Genomic DNA, 19,446 nt, shown 5'->3' with positions numbered 1-19,446 from the left:
CAAAAGAGCGCACTCGTCGGTTTTAAATGTGAAAAAGCTCAAAATAGAAAAATAAAATTTCCCTAACATGTCCCCTCATGTGACAATGTCACATCAATTGAGATATGTTCATAATTTCATGCTTTTTCTAGTTCGCGCCGGGGCTCCTGGCCTGCCCGTCCAACCTTAAGGTTGGACGGGCAGGTCCACTAATTACTTTAATTGCTCTTTCAATGGCCTCAATTGGCCATTGACAGGTCAGCGAGTGCGCAGCTGATTTTTCTGCGCTCCCGCCTTCCTGAAAATTTAAATGGGGCCCGGTGACGTCGGGAGTTCTGCCCAACATCATCCCGTGTCATCTTACGTGTCAGCGAGCAGGCCACGCCCCTGCTGGTAAAATCTAGCCCATGGCTTTGGGGGTAATAAATGAATAGAGGATTGGCTAACAAACAGGAAGCAGAGTTGGGATAAATAGTCATTTTCAGATTGGCAAATTGTACCAACTGTAACACAGAGATGAGTGTTGGGGCGTCAACCATTTACCATCTATATTAATAACCTGGATGAAGGGACTAAATAGTCAAATTTTCTGATGATACAAAGATGGATAGATAAGCAAGTTGTGAGGGGGATACAAAGAGTCTACAAAGGGATATAGATAGGTTAAGTGCATGGCAAAAAATTGGCAGATGGAGTATATTGTGGGAAAATATGAGGTCGTCTACTTTGACAGAAAGAATATAAAACCAGGCTGTTATTTAAATAGAAAGGTAGTGCAGAATGTTGTGGTACAGAGGGATCTGGGTGTCCTTGTACATGAATCACAAAAATTTAGCCTGCACTTACAGCAAGTAATTAGGAAGGCAAATGGAATGTTGGCTGATTTGCATGGAGAATGAGTAAAAAAGTTGGGAAGTCTTGCTATAACCGTACATGGCAATGGTGAGACCATGCCTAGAGTGCTATGTACAGATTTGGTCTCCTTACTTTTGGAGGGATATACTTGCATTGGAAGCAGTTCAAAGAAAGCTTGCTAGGTTGATTCCGGGGATAAAGGAGTGGTCTTATGAGGATAGGTTGAGCAAATTAGGCCTATGCTCACTGGAATTTAGAAGAATGAGAGTTGATCTTATTGATACATATGAGATTTTGTGGGGGCCTGACAGGGTAGAAGCTGAGAGGATATTTTCTCTTGTGGGAGAACAGATTAAAAATAAGGGGTCTTCAATTTAACATAGGGATGAGGAGCAATTTCCTCTCTCAGAGGGTTGTTAGTCTTTGGAAATCTCTTCCTCAATGAGCAGCGGAGGCTGGATCATTGAATATATTTAAGGCTGAGTTAGCATTTTGATCAACAAGGGAGTCAATAGTTAGGTGGACAAGCATGATTGTGGTAAAGCCACAATCACATCAGCCATGATCTTATTGAATGGCCGAGCAGACTTGATGAGCCAAATGGCCTACTCCTGCTCCTATTTCTTAAGATCTTATGACATGACATTAGAAGAGGAGATTAGAAATGATAGAACAACATCTAAAATAAAAACAGAAATATTAAAGAAACTAATCACACTCAAAGAAGATAAAACTCCTGGTTCGGACAGGTGCATCCAAGCATTCTAAAAGAATCTAGTGATGAGGTAGCAGAGACAATTACTACACATCTTTAATAATACATTAGAAAAGGGTGCAGAAAACTGGCAAATATCCTACACTCTAGATAAATTTGAGAAAAGAGGAACAATATGAGCAAGGAATCTCAATCAGTCAGCTTATTATTGGTAGCTGGAAAAATAATGGAATCCTTGCTAAAGGAGCAAAAGAAATCAAGAAACCAAAGATATAATAATGAATTAAAAACAGAAAGTGCTGGAAAAACTCAGCAGGTATGGAGAGAAAAACAGAGTTAACATTTCCAGTCCAATATGACTCTTCTTTGGAGGAGTTGGAGGTAAGTAGCAGGATGGATAGCTCGCTGGCTAGAAAACAGAAAGCAGAGATTCTTTTTCAATTGAAATTCTAAATTTTAGATCAAAAATAGATAATTACAAGGAATTATATTTTGGGAAGAAAAATAAGGAGGTCACATATTAGACAATAAGAATCTAAACGGGCTAAAGGAGAAAAGGGAGCAGGGAATACAAATACGCAAATCATTATAAGACATGGCACAAATCAATAAGGTCATAACAAATATAAAACAAGCACTAGGCCTATTAAAAAGGTAATTAATTTCAAATTTACGCTACCCATCCAACCTTACGGTTGGTGGGCAGGCAAAAAACGCCAAGCAGCCTTTGCACTTTTTAGGAAACCTCATCCATGGGCAGGATGTGGTTTCCTAAAGCAAATAAAAATAAAATAAAAATTTCACACTTGAACGAAAAACGTCTTACTTTCATTGTTTTTACAGCTGCAGCCTTATTTAGTGTCTCAGAAAGAGGAAACCTATAAATCACATTTCCTTACACAAAACTAGTGTGAAACTGCTAGTTATTACAATCACAGTATTAGGTCAATTTAGTATTAGGGTGGAATATGATGACACTTTCTATTACTTGCCATTGGTAGTAGTAGGAGGGAACAAAGTCTCTCTGATGGGAAAGAAGTGACTTAAGAAAGTAAAGTTAAATTGGGCCAGGTTATTTACAGTAATCGTCAGTAAATCTGACATCAAGAAAGGGCTAAGAGAGCACAAAGTGGTCTTTGAAGAAGGAGGGCCAAATGATAAAGTTACGCATCACATGGCCGAAGTCAAGATAAAGGACAACGTACAGCCGATGTTTTGCAAGGTTAAGCCAATGCCTTATGCACAGTTGAAAGCAGCAAGTAAAGAGGTGAATAGTTTAGAAATAACAGGAGCAATTAAAAAGATGAAGATAGTGAATGGGCCACACCCATTGTGGTAGCTCAAAAAGCAGACGTGCCCATTCAGATTAGTTCATAAGACAACAAGCAAACAGTAAATAAGACGATCAAGGATGATACTTACTAGTGAAGATTTGTTTTCCAATTTAGCCAACGGGAAGGTGTTCAGTAAGATAGATTTGTGCAATACATATTTGTAATTATAACTAACTGACAAGAGCAAGGAACGGTTTACCATTCATACACATAAGAGGTTGCACCTGAAGTGCAAGGAAAAAGATGACCTTATTGTAGCTGATAGCTGAAGCAAGTGGATAAATGTTGAGTCTATGCCCAATACTGCAAGTGTCAAAACTATTGAAGTTTTGAGAAGTTAGTCCACAATTTATGGATTGCCAGAGGAGTTGGTGTCAGGTAATGGTCTATGGTTTACGTCAGAAGAGTATGAAATATTTCTGAGTTAGAATGGAGTCAAACACACTCAAATGCCACCACATTTTTAAAAATGTATTAATTAATGGGACATGGGCTTCACTGGCTGGGCCAGCATTTATTGCCCATCCCTAGTTGCCCTTGAGAAAGTGGTGGTGAGCTGCCTTCTTGAACTGCTGCAATCTATGTGGTGTAGGTACACCCACAGTGCTGTTAGGAAGAGACTTCCAGGATTTTGACCCAGTGACAGTGAAGGAACGGCAAAATATTTCCAAGTCAGAATGGTGACTGACTTAGAGGGGAACTTCCAAGTGGTGGTATTCCCATCTATCTGTTGCCCTTGTCCTTCAGGATGGTAGTTGTTGTGGGTTTGAAAGGTGCTGTCAAAGGAGTCTTACTGAATTCCTGCACTGCATCTTGTAGATGGTACACATTGCTGCTACTGTGCATTGCTAGCTAGGCCAGCATTTATTGCCCTTGTTCAGAGGCATTTTTAAGTCAACTACATTGCTGTGGGTCTGGAGTCACATGTAGGCCAGACCAGGTAAGGACACCAGGTTTCCTTCCTGAAAGGACAGATAGGTTAAGTGAAAGTATCTCGGAAGTGAGAAGAAAAAAATGTTGCTCTTCTCTTTATTTCTTGTCAAATGGTGTTTTTGTTGAACGTCGCCAGTTGTCTGATTTGAGGGTGATGTCCACTCGGTCATGAATTTCTGCCATGAATCTTCATGTGACTGAACAGACTGATTTTCAAACAACAGCCCTTTAAGCAGATGGGGCAGAATGTTCCAAGAGGTAGCGTTTTGTTAAATGCACATTGGTGTTAAGGAATAATAATTTTTATTACATGCAAATTACTGTAGCAGTATCAGTCATATTTGTCTTGGTTGTGATTACAATGAAAACAAGTGGGCAAGACAAGTTGTTAAATTTTCAGGTATTGTTGATGTTGAATTTGTTGTACCCTATTCTGAGAACTTATGGACCGTGAATGTCAGCCTATAAGTCGACCTGTGAAGCCATGAAAAATCCCTCCAAAAATGGATGCCAACTTATACACCGAGTATAAAAGTGAATGACCAGCATATCTGGTCACCATCTTTGTCATTCGCTATGTGGCATTTGTGTGGGCATGTCTCAAACTCCCATGCATCTTCACAACAAAGCCGATATCGCCTGCCTGATCCCTAGCACTCAGTGGTTTTATACGGTTGGTCGATTTATATGCCACATTTTGTACCATTTTACATTTTAGTGTAAAACTTTTATTTGAAGTGGGGAGTAAGTGTAATATATTACAAGATGTGAGCATTTTCTTATATTGCCCTCGCTGTTGGGGAGGTGTAAATGAAGTTAGTTCAATAATGGCTGCCTACAGTTGAGTATGTGTTAATCTTAGTGCAATACACAACAACACCTTCGTTAGGTCACCCCACAATCTTTAAAACTCAAGGGATTTAAGCAATCTTCACTTACAAAATAATTCTTTACGCCCCAATATTATTCTGTTGAATCTATGGTGTACCCCTTTTGAGGCTAATATATCTAACCAACCTGAGGTTCAGTGCCCAAAATTAAAACCATTACCCCAGTAGGGGTCTGAACAAAACTCTGAGCAATTGAGGCATCACTTCCTCACTTTTATTTTCCACTTTTGATTACTTTTTTAATATAGCCTTAAAGTGAGTATTCAATACACAGTCATCCAACCAGATTGAGAGGTCTTGTGACGTAACGGATGGTGTCCTTGCCTTTGAGTCAGAAGCTCTGGTTTGTGTCCAGCATAGGACTTAATGGCCAAGGAAAGTCCATTCATAATGCAGCCAAGCAGGTTGACTACCAACCTGCAAATCCTTCCAACACATGTCAATGGCAGGTGATAAGAGCAGGGGAGATTCCTGGTCAGCCATCTGATGGGAAGAATGTTGGAACCTCTACCATCACTATCCATAACTCCAAACTACAACAAGCATGTAGAAGTGCATGGTGCCACAATAACTCAAACTCTCTGAGTGAACTGTAACACACCAACACATCATCCATGCAGAGTAATATCCAAAGTCAAAGAAGAAGAAGCAAGTGCTTCTTCAAGACTTCTTCAAACAAAAGGAAAATATTTTAGTCACTTTTTAACTTTTCTGTGGAATTTTGATTAGCTAAGTAATAGTTTGTAATATGTAATAGAATCTGTGCAATATATCTAAGTGTAGGGTTAGAAATTGCTTGAGTTTGAAGGAAGGCTCTAAAATTCTCAACTTTGTTCACCAAATTCCTCTATGGTATCGCCCCTCACTAACTCCATAGTTTTCCAGCCTTACAGCCCTCAGAGATTTCCAATTTTTTTGCTCTATCAATGGCGGCCTTGTCTTCAGCTGCAACAGCCATTAGTTTTGGAATTCCCTCTGTAAACCTTTCTGCTTGTCTCCCATCCTATAAGTTCTTTCTTAACATGTGCCTCTTTGACCAAGCCTGTCCTATTTACTTAAATGACTTAATATCATATTTTGTTTTATAATTGTTTTAAGGAAATGCCTTGGACTATTTTAGAACATAACATTCATAAGAAATAGGAGCTGGAATTGGCTATTTGGCCCCTCAAGCTTCTCCAACAAGATAATGGCTGATCTGATTGTGATCTTAATTCCACTTTCCTGCCTGTCCCCCATATCTCTTCACTCCCAGAATATCAAAAAACTGTCTAACTCAGTCTTGAATATATTCAATGGACCAGCCTCCAAAACTCTCTCAATAAAGAGTTCCAAAGATGAATGATTCTTTAAGAAAAGAAGTTCTTCCTCATCTCCGTCTTAAATAGGAGACTCCTTATTTTTAAATTGTGCCCCTAGTTCTAGATTCCCCCATGAGGGAAAACATCTTCTCAGCATTGACCTTGTCAAGCCCATCAGGATCTTAAATGTTTCAATTTGATCACCTCTCATTCCTCTAACTCCAATGAGTATAGACCCAACCTGCTCAACCTTTTCCCACAGGACAATATCTTCATCCCAGGAATCAGCGGAGTGAACCTTCTCTAAACTGCCTACAATGCAAGTATATCCTTTCTTAAGTGAGGAGACTAAAACTATACATAGTACTTGAGGTGCTTTACTACGTTAATGGTGCTATATAATCAAGTTATACAAAGCACTGTCTTAACAGTTCAGCATTGGGAACAAACTTACTGCTGGTCCAGCCCTTGCACTCTCCTCAATTCTAGACTCTACTTATGCCACTCAACAACTCACTCAACACTCAACAACTTGTTATCTCTCCTAAGTTCCCGGTCTTGCACTCCTCTATTTCAAACTCTCGGTCAACCATCTTTCTTTGTTCCACTCCCTGGCCAGACGCAAACGAACGTAAAATGACACTTGATGACGTCGGGCGAGCATTCCGACATCATTGCACAATATTTTGGCCGGTGTGCGTGCGTGGGATTCAGTAGCGTGCCCGCCGACAATTAACAGGCCTATTAAGGCCATTAAAGATCTAATTGAATTAAATTTTTCACTGCCCGTCCAACCTTGCAATTGGTGGGCAGGCGAAAAGGCCGAGTGGTTTTTGGATTTTTTAGGAAACCTCATCGACGGGCAGGATGAGGTTTCCAACAGTAATTAAAAATTAAAGAAAAGTTCTGTTCATAACATGCCCCTATTCATGTGACAGAGTCACAGGGAGACTTTTTTTAAACATTTTAACATTCTTTATTTTTAATTTTTTTAATCTTTAGCTCCCTGTGGCAGCTCTATGCTTTCATTGCGTGCACCCACGCAATGCATGCGCAAACCTGCGCGCTCGCCCTCCTCCCCCATCACACAGGCAGCACTGATCATTGCAGAACGCATTTCACGTTGAGTGGGCAATAATTGGCCTGCCAGCGTGAAGTCACGGGCGGTGGTCGGCTTCCCAACCAATCCCGCTCACCCCATCAAGCCCACTCAGTGGGGGCAAAATTCTGCCCTCTGCGCAACACTGGCCAATGTCAGGACAATTAGCATTAAAACCAAATTTCATATTTTATGAGAATATGCGCAAGCAGGCAGGTACCAGTTGGTGCCCCTGCTTGGCGCCGCATCACCATTCTAAGTGGGCGGGCCAATTAAGGCCCGACCAGTGTGACGTCCGCCAGGAAGCGCTATGCGCTCCCTATGCAGGTGAGGGGTGGGGGGGGGATTCCCTGAGCTGGAAGTGCGCTCTTTGACGCATGCGCACGAAAGAGCGCACAGATTTCCCTGAGGCAAAGTGCTGCCTCAGGGAGATCGGCTCAGGTTTGAAAGTTTCAATAAAGAACAGGAAAAAAATTACTGACATGTCCACTCATGTTCCACTGTCACATGAGCTGGGACAAGTCAATTCTTTTCATTTAAACATTTTATAAAAATTTTAATACCCTCATCAAACCTCATCCTGCCCATGGATGAGGTTTCATGTTTTTTCAGAAGCCCGCCTGGGCGCCCGGCCTTAAGGTTGGATGGGCAGGTCCATTAATCATGTTATTTACTTTATTAATGGCCTTAATAGGCCTTTGACAGTTCTGTGGGCATGCAGCCGATTCGGCTGTGCGCCTACCCAAAGTGAAAATCTAAAGACCCGGAGTGATGTCGGGACACACGCCCGACATCACCCCACATCATTTTACGCCCTGGCCCCCGCTCGCCGAACAGAAGATTCTGCCCCATGAAAACTAATATGGCACCTTCTATCTGAGTGATACATTTTTTCAGGATTAAGGTTGGAAAGTAAAAGGAACAGTCATCTTACAGTCAGGGTTCAACACAAGCGAATAAAGTATGATGCAAAGGAAAGTTCCCTCCACAGTGAAATAACTTCCATTACCCTAACTTCAAAACTGCACCACCCATTGCATCAATGTGGCAGTTTCATTTGCCACAGTAGACATATTTGTGGTGTCTCAGAGTGATACTGCTAATTCAGGACCAAATTATCAGTAATTTGCTATCTACTCATGCACATAAAACTGGCTAAAAGCAACCAAAAGTCATTTACTTTGAACTTTTGCATCATTAAAGAGAAGATATTTTCATTCTAACTGTTCTTCTTCCTCTCTACATCCTTATTTTACATCATCACTCCACTGAAATCAAGATGCACTCTAGTTCTATCTCATTCTTTCTCAGGACTAAGGCTCTTCTTATTTCAGCTTTTCCTACCTCCTGCAATCTTCAGGCTTTTAACTTGCAAGCTTAGCATTAAACTTAATACTTACTGGCTTATTTTGCTTTCTTCTTGACTTTTCTCAACCTTAGTAATGTCCTAGGCTCCTAAATCAAAAAAAATATATTTTGGGAACAAAACTCTCTAATTGTAGATTTAAAGCACAATGCACAAGATGCAAAATGGTATGCATTATGAGGGCAACAGTTACACAGAGAGGGTGATGCATTGGTCGTGAAATCTCACTGATGTATTACACTTGCTTTATAATGATGCAATAATTCTCAATGCCAATGTGACATATTTTTGGGCTTAATTTTTTTTTTCTGCACAAAACCTTTACACTTCAGTCCTGTAATGTTGCTGCATTAGACCCCTTGACCAGAATTTAACCTTCCAGGACCAGAATGCAATGCTAAACAGGAAGAGGCAGTAACCACAAAGATGAGGGTTTGCTGCAGCAAAGGAATACAAAACATCCAAGGTTATGATTCCAACATGAAAGCTATGAAACTGAAAATGGGACACTGTATCTTTGACTTTTCAATTTACCATCAATAGTAATTCATTTGGGGTTACCAAGGTTTTGCAATCAAAAATATTAAATTCTGATATCACTGGTGGCTGTAACAGACTTCCCTCCATCATTATTCTCCACATTTTTTATATATATAACATGACAGATAACTTGGGAGTGTTTATGAACACTATAATGGCTTTGACAATTGTGGAAACCACTTGACAGTATTTGATTTATTTTAATAGATTTTGCATTACCTGACAGCCTATACTACCAGTCATCCTGTTTATCTGCCAGATCTCTCGCGAGATGAAGCCCTGCACAATATGCCACCTCACTGTATGGCTGACTAACATGGACGTCCTTCCATTAGAGATAATACAACTTTGCCAGCCCTAATATGATTAAATTAAATGTATTATTTATTCTGTACTTGACTTAATTCTGTACCTAGGCAAATGCTTTACCTTGAATGCAAGGCTAAAATTTGGGCATTTTTGATTAGTTAATTATGTCAGATAACAGTATGGGAATGTATTCTCTTTACCTTTAAGGAATGCTGTCCAACCTTTCTATACATCATGCCTTTATTATTATTACTTATTTAAATGCCTAATGTACAGAATTTTAGGTGTTCTAAAATAATTAAACAAAAAAGTACCAAATAAATTTGCCCCAAAAATGTGAATGAAGGTTAGTTAGTTTAAAGTATTCAGTCAGCCAGAGTGTAAATGCTATATTGAAGTTGCTAAGTAAAAAAACTTACGTGAATAGGAAAAAGATTAATCAAAAACTTAAGAATGTTGTCAAAATTGTCACTGAACCAAAATATTTCATTGTTCCTTCACAGTTCTTCAGAGTTCTGAATTTGAACAAAATGAAAATGTTCTTACAAACTTTCCTAAATATGATGGGAATTTATTTTAGAAGATTTATCGCACATTTGGTTTTATAAACTGTCTGTGTGTCATGTTGAACACCAATCTGCAAGGAGACAACTAACCACAACAAAACCACAACCTGATGCATTTTTAAAAGTTAAAAGAAATCGGCATAGCTATTACTTCCATTTAAAGGGAGGAGTTTTAAAATTTACATCTGTCTATGTAGGAGTCTCTCATATATATAAATACCAGCATTTATCCTTTTGAAAGCACTTCTGCATCAGATGTCCCACGATTTCAGGGGATAACCTATTGGGGATGAAAAACTGAAATACGGCTCTGGAGGCAAAATATGCTGGTATGTTGTACTTTAATTTTTAATCATGTCAACATGCAAACAGGCAAGAAAGTTTGGTGCCAGATTTCCATTAGTTTTGTCTGAATTGGCTTATTAGATTTGTATTGCTCTCCTTATGCAGTTGTCTGTATGTGTGTATGATCTTGATCTGAAACATGGGCACTAAGAGACATGATCCAAGGCACTGTCCTGTGATATGTCTTAAATGTGGCCCACTCAAGACTTGTCAGTGATTTTCAAGATCACTATCTCACAGGCTGTCTGACAGAGGGAACCATTTTCAATTTCTTGCTTTCTCAGGCATGCAATTTAACATTGAATTTTAATATTCTATTGCATATTTGTTGAAGTCATCTACATCATTCCTTCTGTTAAAGAACATAAACAAACTTCTATTGAAACTTTTTCAGATTCTATCTGCAAACATGATTTTAAAGGAAATTGGTGTATTTCTGGCATTAATGTCTATTAGTCTGGTGTATGGAATAGGATATAAAGGATACAACCAATCACCCTATAATGCAAAAAGCCAGGGTAAGTTTTCATCTCATTTGGAAACAATTATTTGAGATTGCTGTGGTTTGCACTAATTACACGATGAATAAAGTTAGACAAGTGTGCTCTGTAGTATAGTGCAGGCTGAAGTTACTGGTTTACTTTTAGTCTGAGTAATACTTTTTTTTTTATCTTATAGATGCCCCAAATTAGTTAAAATGGCTTTGAGCTCTGTCCATGCCCAAATAAATCAGCTGTCAGGGTGTGCACAAATGTGATGTTCGTTCATTCATCTTACAAATTTTATATAAATTATATAGTCCATTTCACAACCTCAGGATGTCTCAGAGTACTTCACAGACAATGATTCTTTGTGATGTGGTCCCTGGGAAAACTGAATAATTTAATGTTGAACATAATAAGTATATTCTAATCACTTCTCAGCCATGTGACCAACCCACAATACTTTATCTAAAGGAGGTTTCCTAATTCTACAAGGTGCCCCTGTACTGACCTGACCAGAGGTGACGAAAGGTTGCTACACTTCATGTGGGACCTTTAGGATCCCTGTGGTCATGACTGCTGGGTGCTCCAGCCACAGAGAACCCGACTGCGAACTGCTACAAGTAAGCTGCTGGCGAAAATTGGTTGAAATTGAGGGCAAATGTGTTGACAACCCAAAAGAGGTCAGCCGGTACTGCACCCATCACAACCCTGCCACCCCCATGCGGATAAAGTTCATAACTTCCATGGGAGAGCTGAATGCAGAAGGTGACGGACCCTTTCAAAGACCTAATCATTTGATCCATTCACCTCTCCATTATGGAGCCTGGAGATTACATGGCAGCTATCTGAGCTTCCACCAAAACTGAAATGTGTGATTGTATGGACACCTGCTGCGTAAGACCGCTGCAGCATCCACTGGAGGTGATGACACTGGCCTAGGTAGACGGGACTATGGATGGATGCAGTCATCCATATTCTCTCTTTCTCCCTTAACTGCCAACTCTTCCTTGTCGGCTTCACCCGCCATTTCTTGTGACGTCACTCCAATCTGAGCAGTCAGTTTAAAAGCCCAACGCTCCTATTCATGTGTCTTCAGCGAATTCACACTATTACAATATACCTGAGACATTAAAACAATACAACAGAGGCTGGATGTGGACTCCTGCACACTCAGCCATGGTGCTACAATTCCATGGGCTGAATTTTGCACTTGGCAGGGGCAGTCAGGAAGCCGACCACTACCCATGATCAGGCCCGGAAGGCAATTTCATGTTGGCGGGCCAATTAAGGCCCGCCCAGCGTGAAACGCAAGCGGCAGCGCTCAGCACAGCCTGTGCAGGCAGAGGTAGGAGGGCGAACTGGGCGAGCACAACCCTTGCATGCATAATCTCCCTGAGGCAGCTCTCTGCCTCAGGGAGAAGATATATGAAAAACAATTTAAAAAATAAAAACGTAGTGAAACATGTCCCTCATGTGACTCTGTCACATGAGATGGGGCATGTTATTAATGAAAAATGGAAGTTTTTATTTTACTTTTATTTGCTCTTGGAAACCACATCCCGCCCGTGGATGAGGTTTCCAAAAAAGTGCAAAGGCTGCTTAGCATTTTTGCCTGCCCACCAACCCTAAGGTTGGACAGGCAGCGAAAAGTTTATTTCAATTAAATTTTTAATGGCATTAACAAGCCTCTTAATTGTCGGCGGGTGTGCTGCTGGCTCCAGCATGCGCCCGCCGACTGAAATATTGCACAATGACATCAGAACGCTCGCCCGATGTCACCACGCATCATTTTACACTTGGTAGGGTCAGGCGCACACCCGCCCGCCAAGCGAAAAATTTTACCCCATGGTACTGCTTCCAATACTTTTACAGCTATTTTTCTGACATCAGCAGTTTTCTTTTCATGATGTGCCATCAAAGTCCTCATCTTTGTCCCCTCAGCAGAGCTGGAGAGGACCTCACCCTCTGACAGTTCGATACTGGGCTGTCTCTGCCATCTGTAGCTGCTGCTGCTGACTGCTGGTGCTGGATGTTTCGTCACATGCAGAACTTTCTAGCTCACTACCTCACTCAGTGCTAGTACCTGTCTGGTGCCTGGAGGAGTGGGAGTACATTCTCAGAGGGATTGACCTTCTTCAAGTCTGTCCAAATGCAGGAGTGTCTTGTGTTGGCAAGGCCCTTAAAGAAGTCAAAAACGGGGAAATCAATCTTGCTTTAAGTGCAGTCAGGAAAATCACCAACGTGGCTTAATTGCCCGATTCTGCAGGTAATTGGCAGGGCAGCCAAATATTAATGAGGCCCAAGAATAAAATGGCATGAGTCTCACACAAACAACATTATGGTGTCTTGCTGGCATTCAGTCATTTCAGGTCTTTCTTACAGATCGTGAAGCCTTTCTCTGAACCAAAGACTTGTTATATTTTATTCAAGCTAGGAAAATAACCTACCATCATTTTACAAACTGAGGTCATTCAGAAGCTTATGCAATCATATTCTTTGTTGTTATTTTTCCTTCAGTCCACAATGATATAATTGAAATCCCACAAAATAGTTGCTCAATGGTTCAGAGAGTTTACCGAGGGAGTAGCTGAACCAGGACGATTGCAAGTCTTTGCTGAATATGTTGATCTCAGTCAGGGCAACAGCAGAACGATACACTTGGTCTCAATGACAAGGAAGGGAAAAGCCATTACACACATCATACACTTAGCTGTCTAGAAATATACAGACATGTCCATTTTTCTAGTCCTCTTTCTATGATGCTGACATTAAAAATATTATATTCTGCTTATTCACTGCATATCTCAAAGTCTTGATTATTAGCCAAAAAAACAGAAAAAGATAACCCAATAACAGAAGACTGCTTATATGTCACAGCCTGGGATGTACCCCTTTCCCCACCACAATCTTTGAGATGCTGAACTTCTATTAACTACCCATGCACATTTTCTGGAAACCTATTTAAGAATAGCACAGGCAAGTATATCTGAGACTCTAGCTTGTCTGCGGTGTTAACTGGAGAATGTTAAGACCCATGGATGGAAGAGAGCATTTTGTTTATAAATCAGACTAAAAGGAAAACGTATCATGTTTCTAAAAGCTTAATATAATACAATCAGTTTTATGTAAAACAAATAAAACTCATGGGGCAGAATTTTGCCCTTGATGGGCAGGCGGGCCCCACCGGCTCGGCGCCGGGCAAGCAGCCGAAATGGCCCCTGCCGTCATTTTAAGTGGGCGGACCAATTAAGGCCCGCCCTGCGGGCTGCCCGACGGGAAGTGCTATGCACTTCCCATGTGGGGGTGAAGGGATTCCCCAACTGTCAGAATGCGCTCTTTCTCGCGCATGGGCGCAAAAGAGCACACATTTCCCTGAAACTAAGTGCTACCTCAGGGAGAGCGCTGACAGTGTTTGAAATTTTAAAATAGAAAAATAAAAAAAGTATTAACATGTCCACCTCATGTGACAATGTCACACAAGATGGGAAATGTTAATAAATATCACAAAAACTTTATTAAACTTTTTTAAAACGGACATGAAACCTCATCCCACAGGTGGATGAGGTTTTATGTTTTTACAGAAGCCCGCTGGGCTCCTGGCCTGCCCGCCAGCCTTAAGGTTGGACAGGCAGGGCCTTTAATTGGTTTAACTACCCGTCAATGGCCTCAAATGGCCATTTACAGGTCAGTGGGTGGACAGCTGATCGCGCTGTCCGCCCGCCTTCCTGAATATTTAAATGGGGCAGGATGACATCAGGGGTTCCTCCCGACATCATCCTGCGTCATATTCGCGTCAGTGAGCAGGCCCTGCCTCCAGTCGCTGACGGAAATATTCTGCCCATTGTTTTAACTCAGTGCTGCTGTTCTAGTGTACTTTCTTTTAAAGTGTTTTATATTAATTTGAATATGTCTATGTATAAAGCAAATACAACATTAATATGCATAAATATATGCAATCTATTTGGAAAAATTCCAAAGTGATAGCAAAAATTATAATTTAATCCTATATTTATAAAAATGCAATTTAATTTTGTTCTGCTATTTTTGATGTAACTTAGAATTTGTTTTACTAAAACAGGTTATGAATTGAAAGGTCTTCATTATCAGAGTCTTGAGGACAATGCGAAGGGTATCACAGGTAAAAACTGCAATATTCAAATGGGGATTTAATATAAACCTTTCCTTTTAATCAATCATGTGTAATTGAAGAAATATTGTTGAGTTATCTCCCATGTAATAACACTGAATATCAGGGAGGTTGTATTGCGAGTTAATTAATTGTTAGCCCTATTTGACATAAAAACTGAAAGAAATAAAGGCTCATTCCAAGTTTTTTCTATCACCAACTTCAAAGTATAATTCAAAGATAATGGATTAGAAAAACAAATGGATCTCTGTAACACCAGATCTCTATCCATATAGTCTTATCACATGTAATTCTAGTCAGAAATTTGATGGGCACACTTACTGTATTTTAGCATCAATGCTGTACTTACATAATCATTTAGACATCCACAAAATATCTTGTGAATTTATGATTTGGAAATTGGACTGAAATAACAAGGTATTATGCATGGCCTTAAGATGTTTTTGCACTTTTCAATTTGCACCAAGGATGGGTAGAGGTTTTTCATTACCATTCTCAATGATGATGTTTGGATGAACGTTCACTTCTGTAACCAAACTGTCTACCCACTCATGTAAAATGAACATCCAGGGTTGCTAAAGACTTAAAATATGCATAAAAGCAAACGTAAAGAATGCTGTGAGAAAATTCCTTCCACAACTTAAGTAAATTTGTCAATTACTTAAACAGTTTCGTGACTGTCATTTACGTGTCTGTGGCAAATGTGGAAAATCTTTTTTTTGAACAACTGCAACAGTACCACAATGTTTGGGAATCCCTCTATATCTACATTGTTTGAAGGAAGAAGAGAACGACCAGCAAAGGGGGTCCAAGGAAGGCTGGACAGGACTAGAGATGGTCTGCACCAACCCTCACATGCACATTTACAGACTGAAGGGCATCCACTTCTAAAACTCTCAAGAGCAATGCTTACACAAGCTACAATTCAGAAAGAGGGCTGAGCCTAACTTATGTCAAATGCTGCAAAAGTGACCTGCAGCCAAACTCATCTCCAAGCATGTCATCTCCAAATTCTTCAAGGGGGTCACTGGCAATGTCAACTGCCATAGGCAAACCACAGTACACAGACGCATAAGATGTGTGGCAGATGCCCTGTTTATTCAAGGGCCAATTTCACCTCATCTGTAGACAACCAGCAGCACCAGAGGGGTGTGCAATTTTTCCAAGTAGCAGGATCCCTGAAGACCAAAGGATTATGGTAATGGATTTTTAAAATTCCTTCATGGGATGTGGATGTTGCTGGCAAGGCCAGTTTTTGTTGCCCATCCCTACTGCCCTTAAACTGTGTGGCTTGCCGAGCCATTTCAGAAGGCAGTTAAGAGTCAACCACATTGCTGTGGGCTAAACCTGGTAAGGATATCAGATTTCATTTTCGAAAGAACATTAGTGAACCACGTAAATATTATGGCAATAAATGATAATTTGTCATGGTCACCATTACTCAGACTAGCTTTATATTCCAGATTTATCAATTCAATTTAAAGTCCACCAGATGCTGTGGTGGGATTTGTACCCATGCCCCAAGAGCATTAGCCTGGGCCTTGGGATTATTAGTCCAGTGATATTACCACTACACCAACATCTCCCTGAGTGCATTGGATCCGTGTGGTCTTACATGCTTCATTTTCTACGTGGATCAGAAAGCATTGTCTCTCTAAATGTTCAACTTGTTTGTTAAAGTGTGATGAAAGTCAATTTTGCTGTCAATGTCTTTATTTTAAGGCATTCCAAGGTACTACCACAAAGACAAATATCAAGGTGGCTCTTGACTGTACAAAGGAACTGCGATTCATGGCTCTTTCGGGGTTTACCAGGGTGCCAGCTGAAAATGAAATCTGCCCTAGCCAAAATCACATGGCATTCATCGTGACTGTGGTGCATTATTCTTCCTCGTCTTCCCCAGCCTCTCCATAATCTTTGAAATATCAAATATGCCATCCTACTCCATTGCCTCTGTTTCCAATGCCATGTGATTGTCCTCGTACTGTTTCATTTCCAGCTGTTCCAGTTGCAACAAGCTCACTTTCAGAAGCTTGTCTTCTGCCATCATACGCACCCCTGGGTTCTCCCAGGGATGTCACCCTGATTCCCTTCTCACCCATTTACATGCATCTCGGCGACATTATCCATGGGAATGGATGTCATCAGTTTCTACGTATATGCGAACAAATATACCTACCTGCCCACCACTTGTCTGAACCACATCATTATCATTATGCTGTTAAGACCACTAGTCGGACATCAAATTGTGGAAAAGTCAAAAGCTCCACTAACTGAACACTGGGACTACTGAAGACATCATATAATCAGTCGCTGCTATAAAACTCCTCTCTGTTACTACAGATTCCATAGCCCCCGCTGGCCAGACTCTCAGGCAGAACCAGACAGTTTAATAATCTTGGCATCCTGTTTGACCCAGAGCTGAGTTTCAAACTCCACACCATATTCCATCATCAAGGCCACTTCCTTCCACCTCTGCAATATCATCTTCCCCTGCACCCTATTTCATCGCCAATATTACTGAAGCCATTCTAAATGCTTTTATCACCTCTGGATTCAGAGGAGGAGGGAGGTAAATTTAAATATTTGTGAGAGAATCACAGACTGTCCTTCGAACTGCTGGCATTGGTGAATCCATACACTCCATGGTGTACTGCAGTGTTAAATAAACATCCTGCAAGGCTGTGTACTTATGGCTAGCTGACTCACCATTAATTTGCTTACTGACACTCAGCTCAGGTTCTGCCAGCACTGCTTGGCACCAAATCTCATCAAAGCCTTGATCCAGATATGGACACAAGAGAAGAGACATGAAAGCAGCTGTCCACAACTGGCCAGGTATGGCACCAAAATGCCCGAAGAAAACTGATGCAAATGGGGGTTAGTGAGAAAATTCTCCCGTGGCTGGAATCTCATACGACAGAAAGAAATACGGTCGTGTTATCCGAGGTTAACCATCACAACTCTGGGACATGCAGCAGGAGTTCTTCAGGACAGCATCCTTAGTCCAACCATCTTCAACTACCTTACCAATGATCTTACGTCTGCCATGGTCAGGTGTGCAGCTGTTCACTGACAATTCCACTGTATTCAGTTCCATCATATCTCTTCCAATAATGAAGAAGCCCATGCCAGCAAAAAGCAGGACCTGGACAACATCCAAACTTGGACCAACAGTAGCAGGTAACATTCATGTCATATAAGTAAAAAGCAAAATACAATGGATGCTGGGAATCTGAAAAAAAGTAAAAACGCTGGAACTATTCAGTAGGTCTGGCAGAATCTGTTATTCCAGCATTTTCTGTTTTCATGTCACATTAAGTGCCTAACATTGATTATCTCCCACAAAAAGCTCAGTAATGCCCCCTGACTTCAAACAGCATAAATATCACTATCTTTCAAAAACGTATGGACTGTCTGGATGCCTGGGACTTGTTCTCTCTGACTATAAGCGTCAAGAAAGCCGTGGTCATGGGACAAGGTGTTGCATCTCCGCCCCTGATCACAATAAATAAATCCCTACTGGAAAGCAATTAGCAGATTCTGCTATGTTGGGTCCATGATGACAGACAATAAGCCCCTTGATGCAGAGCTCGACACATGTAAAGAGAAAGCAGCTACCACCTTTGGTTGACTTGTGAATCATGCATGGGATAACATCAAGATGACCCTTAAGACTGAGCTGATGGATTATAAGGCCTGTGTTCTCAGCACTTTGCTATATGGCAGTGAAACAGGGTTACTTACAGTTGCCAGGAAAAGAAGCTGCATTATGGGTATAACCTGGCAGAACAAAATCACAAATGCAGCAGGTCTCTCAAAAGCAGAGCTCTCAAACAGAGGCGCTTTGGTGGACTGGGAAAATCTGCAGGATATAAAATCGTTGCATACGCAAGGGACTTGTGTATGGTAAGGAAGCCACAGGCAGATGACCAATGGGATGTCCAAAGCAATACTTCAAGGATAATCACAAGCATGACATGAAGGCCCTAAACATTGACTATTGCACCTGGAAGTCAGTAACTGGCAAAAGAGGGAAATGGTGACACCTCCTGTGGGCTGGCATGCACTACCATGGCAACCAGTAATTACAATGGCTTGGCAACAGGTGTCAATGCCGAAAACAGCAACCCACAACACCACTTGACAGCTTCATGTGCGGTGCTTGTGGCAGAATCTGCTTCTCAAGAACTGGCCTTCACAGCCATCAGCATAGTTGCACCAAATGAAGACACCCCTCCTAAATGAATTGTTTGCTGCATGTCCATCATCTCTCACAGATGGAAGGATGCCAAAACACAATCAAAGTCTTGGGGTCACCACTAATCAGAAGCCTCACTGGATCAGTCATATTAACATCATGACTACAGCTGCTGGACAGAGTAGCTCGCTTCCTGGCCCCGCAAAGTCTCTCCACCATCTGCAAGATGCAAGTCAGGAGTGTGATGGAATACTGAAGAAACTCAAAGCCATTCACAGCAGGCCTGTTCACTTGATTGGTGCCCATCACTGCAGTACCCAATACTACTGCACACTGGCCACAGAATGTATTATCTTTAGTGCAGCCTTGCTGGTACTGTTT

The 19,446-nt window shown here is 41.0% G+C and overlaps 2 protein-coding genes across 4 annotated transcripts in view; one reads left to right on the top strand and one right to left on the bottom strand.

Annotated features, from left to right (window-relative positions):
• nt5dc1 (5'-nucleotidase domain containing 1) overlaps positions 1 to 19,446 on the bottom strand; it is a 602,479-nt gene that overhangs the window by 427,026 nt on the left and 156,007 nt on the right. The gene's annotated exons all lie outside the window — the stretch shown is intronic.
• Positions 1 to 19,446, top strand: part of LOC121277669 (collagen alpha-1(X) chain-like) — a 73,833-nt gene that overhangs the window by 47,431 nt on the left and 6,956 nt on the right. Inside the window, exons 1-2 of one of the 2 annotated variants that reach the window (XM_041187276.1) lie at positions 10,645 to 10,750; positions 14,796 to 14,855. In XM_041187276.1, the coding sequence (XP_041043210.1) occupies positions 10,678 to 10,750; positions 14,796 to 14,855 (133 nt within the window). In that variant the 5' untranslated portion in view covers positions 10,645 to 10,677. Of the gene's footprint in view, positions 1 to 10,644; positions 10,751 to 14,795; positions 14,856 to 19,446 lie in introns of those variants that run through there. The other variant, XM_041187274.1, reaches the window with a different exon arrangement.

Source organism: Carcharodon carcharias, chromosome 5 (genome assembly GCF_017639515.1).
Source record: "Carcharodon carcharias isolate sCarCar2 chromosome 5, sCarCar2.pri, whole genome shotgun sequence".
Classification (NCBI taxonomy): Eukaryota; Metazoa; Chordata; class Chondrichthyes; order Lamniformes; family Lamnidae; genus Carcharodon; species Carcharodon carcharias.
Note: the sequence above shows the minus strand (reverse complement) of the source record. Positions and strands in the feature narration are given on the sequence as shown.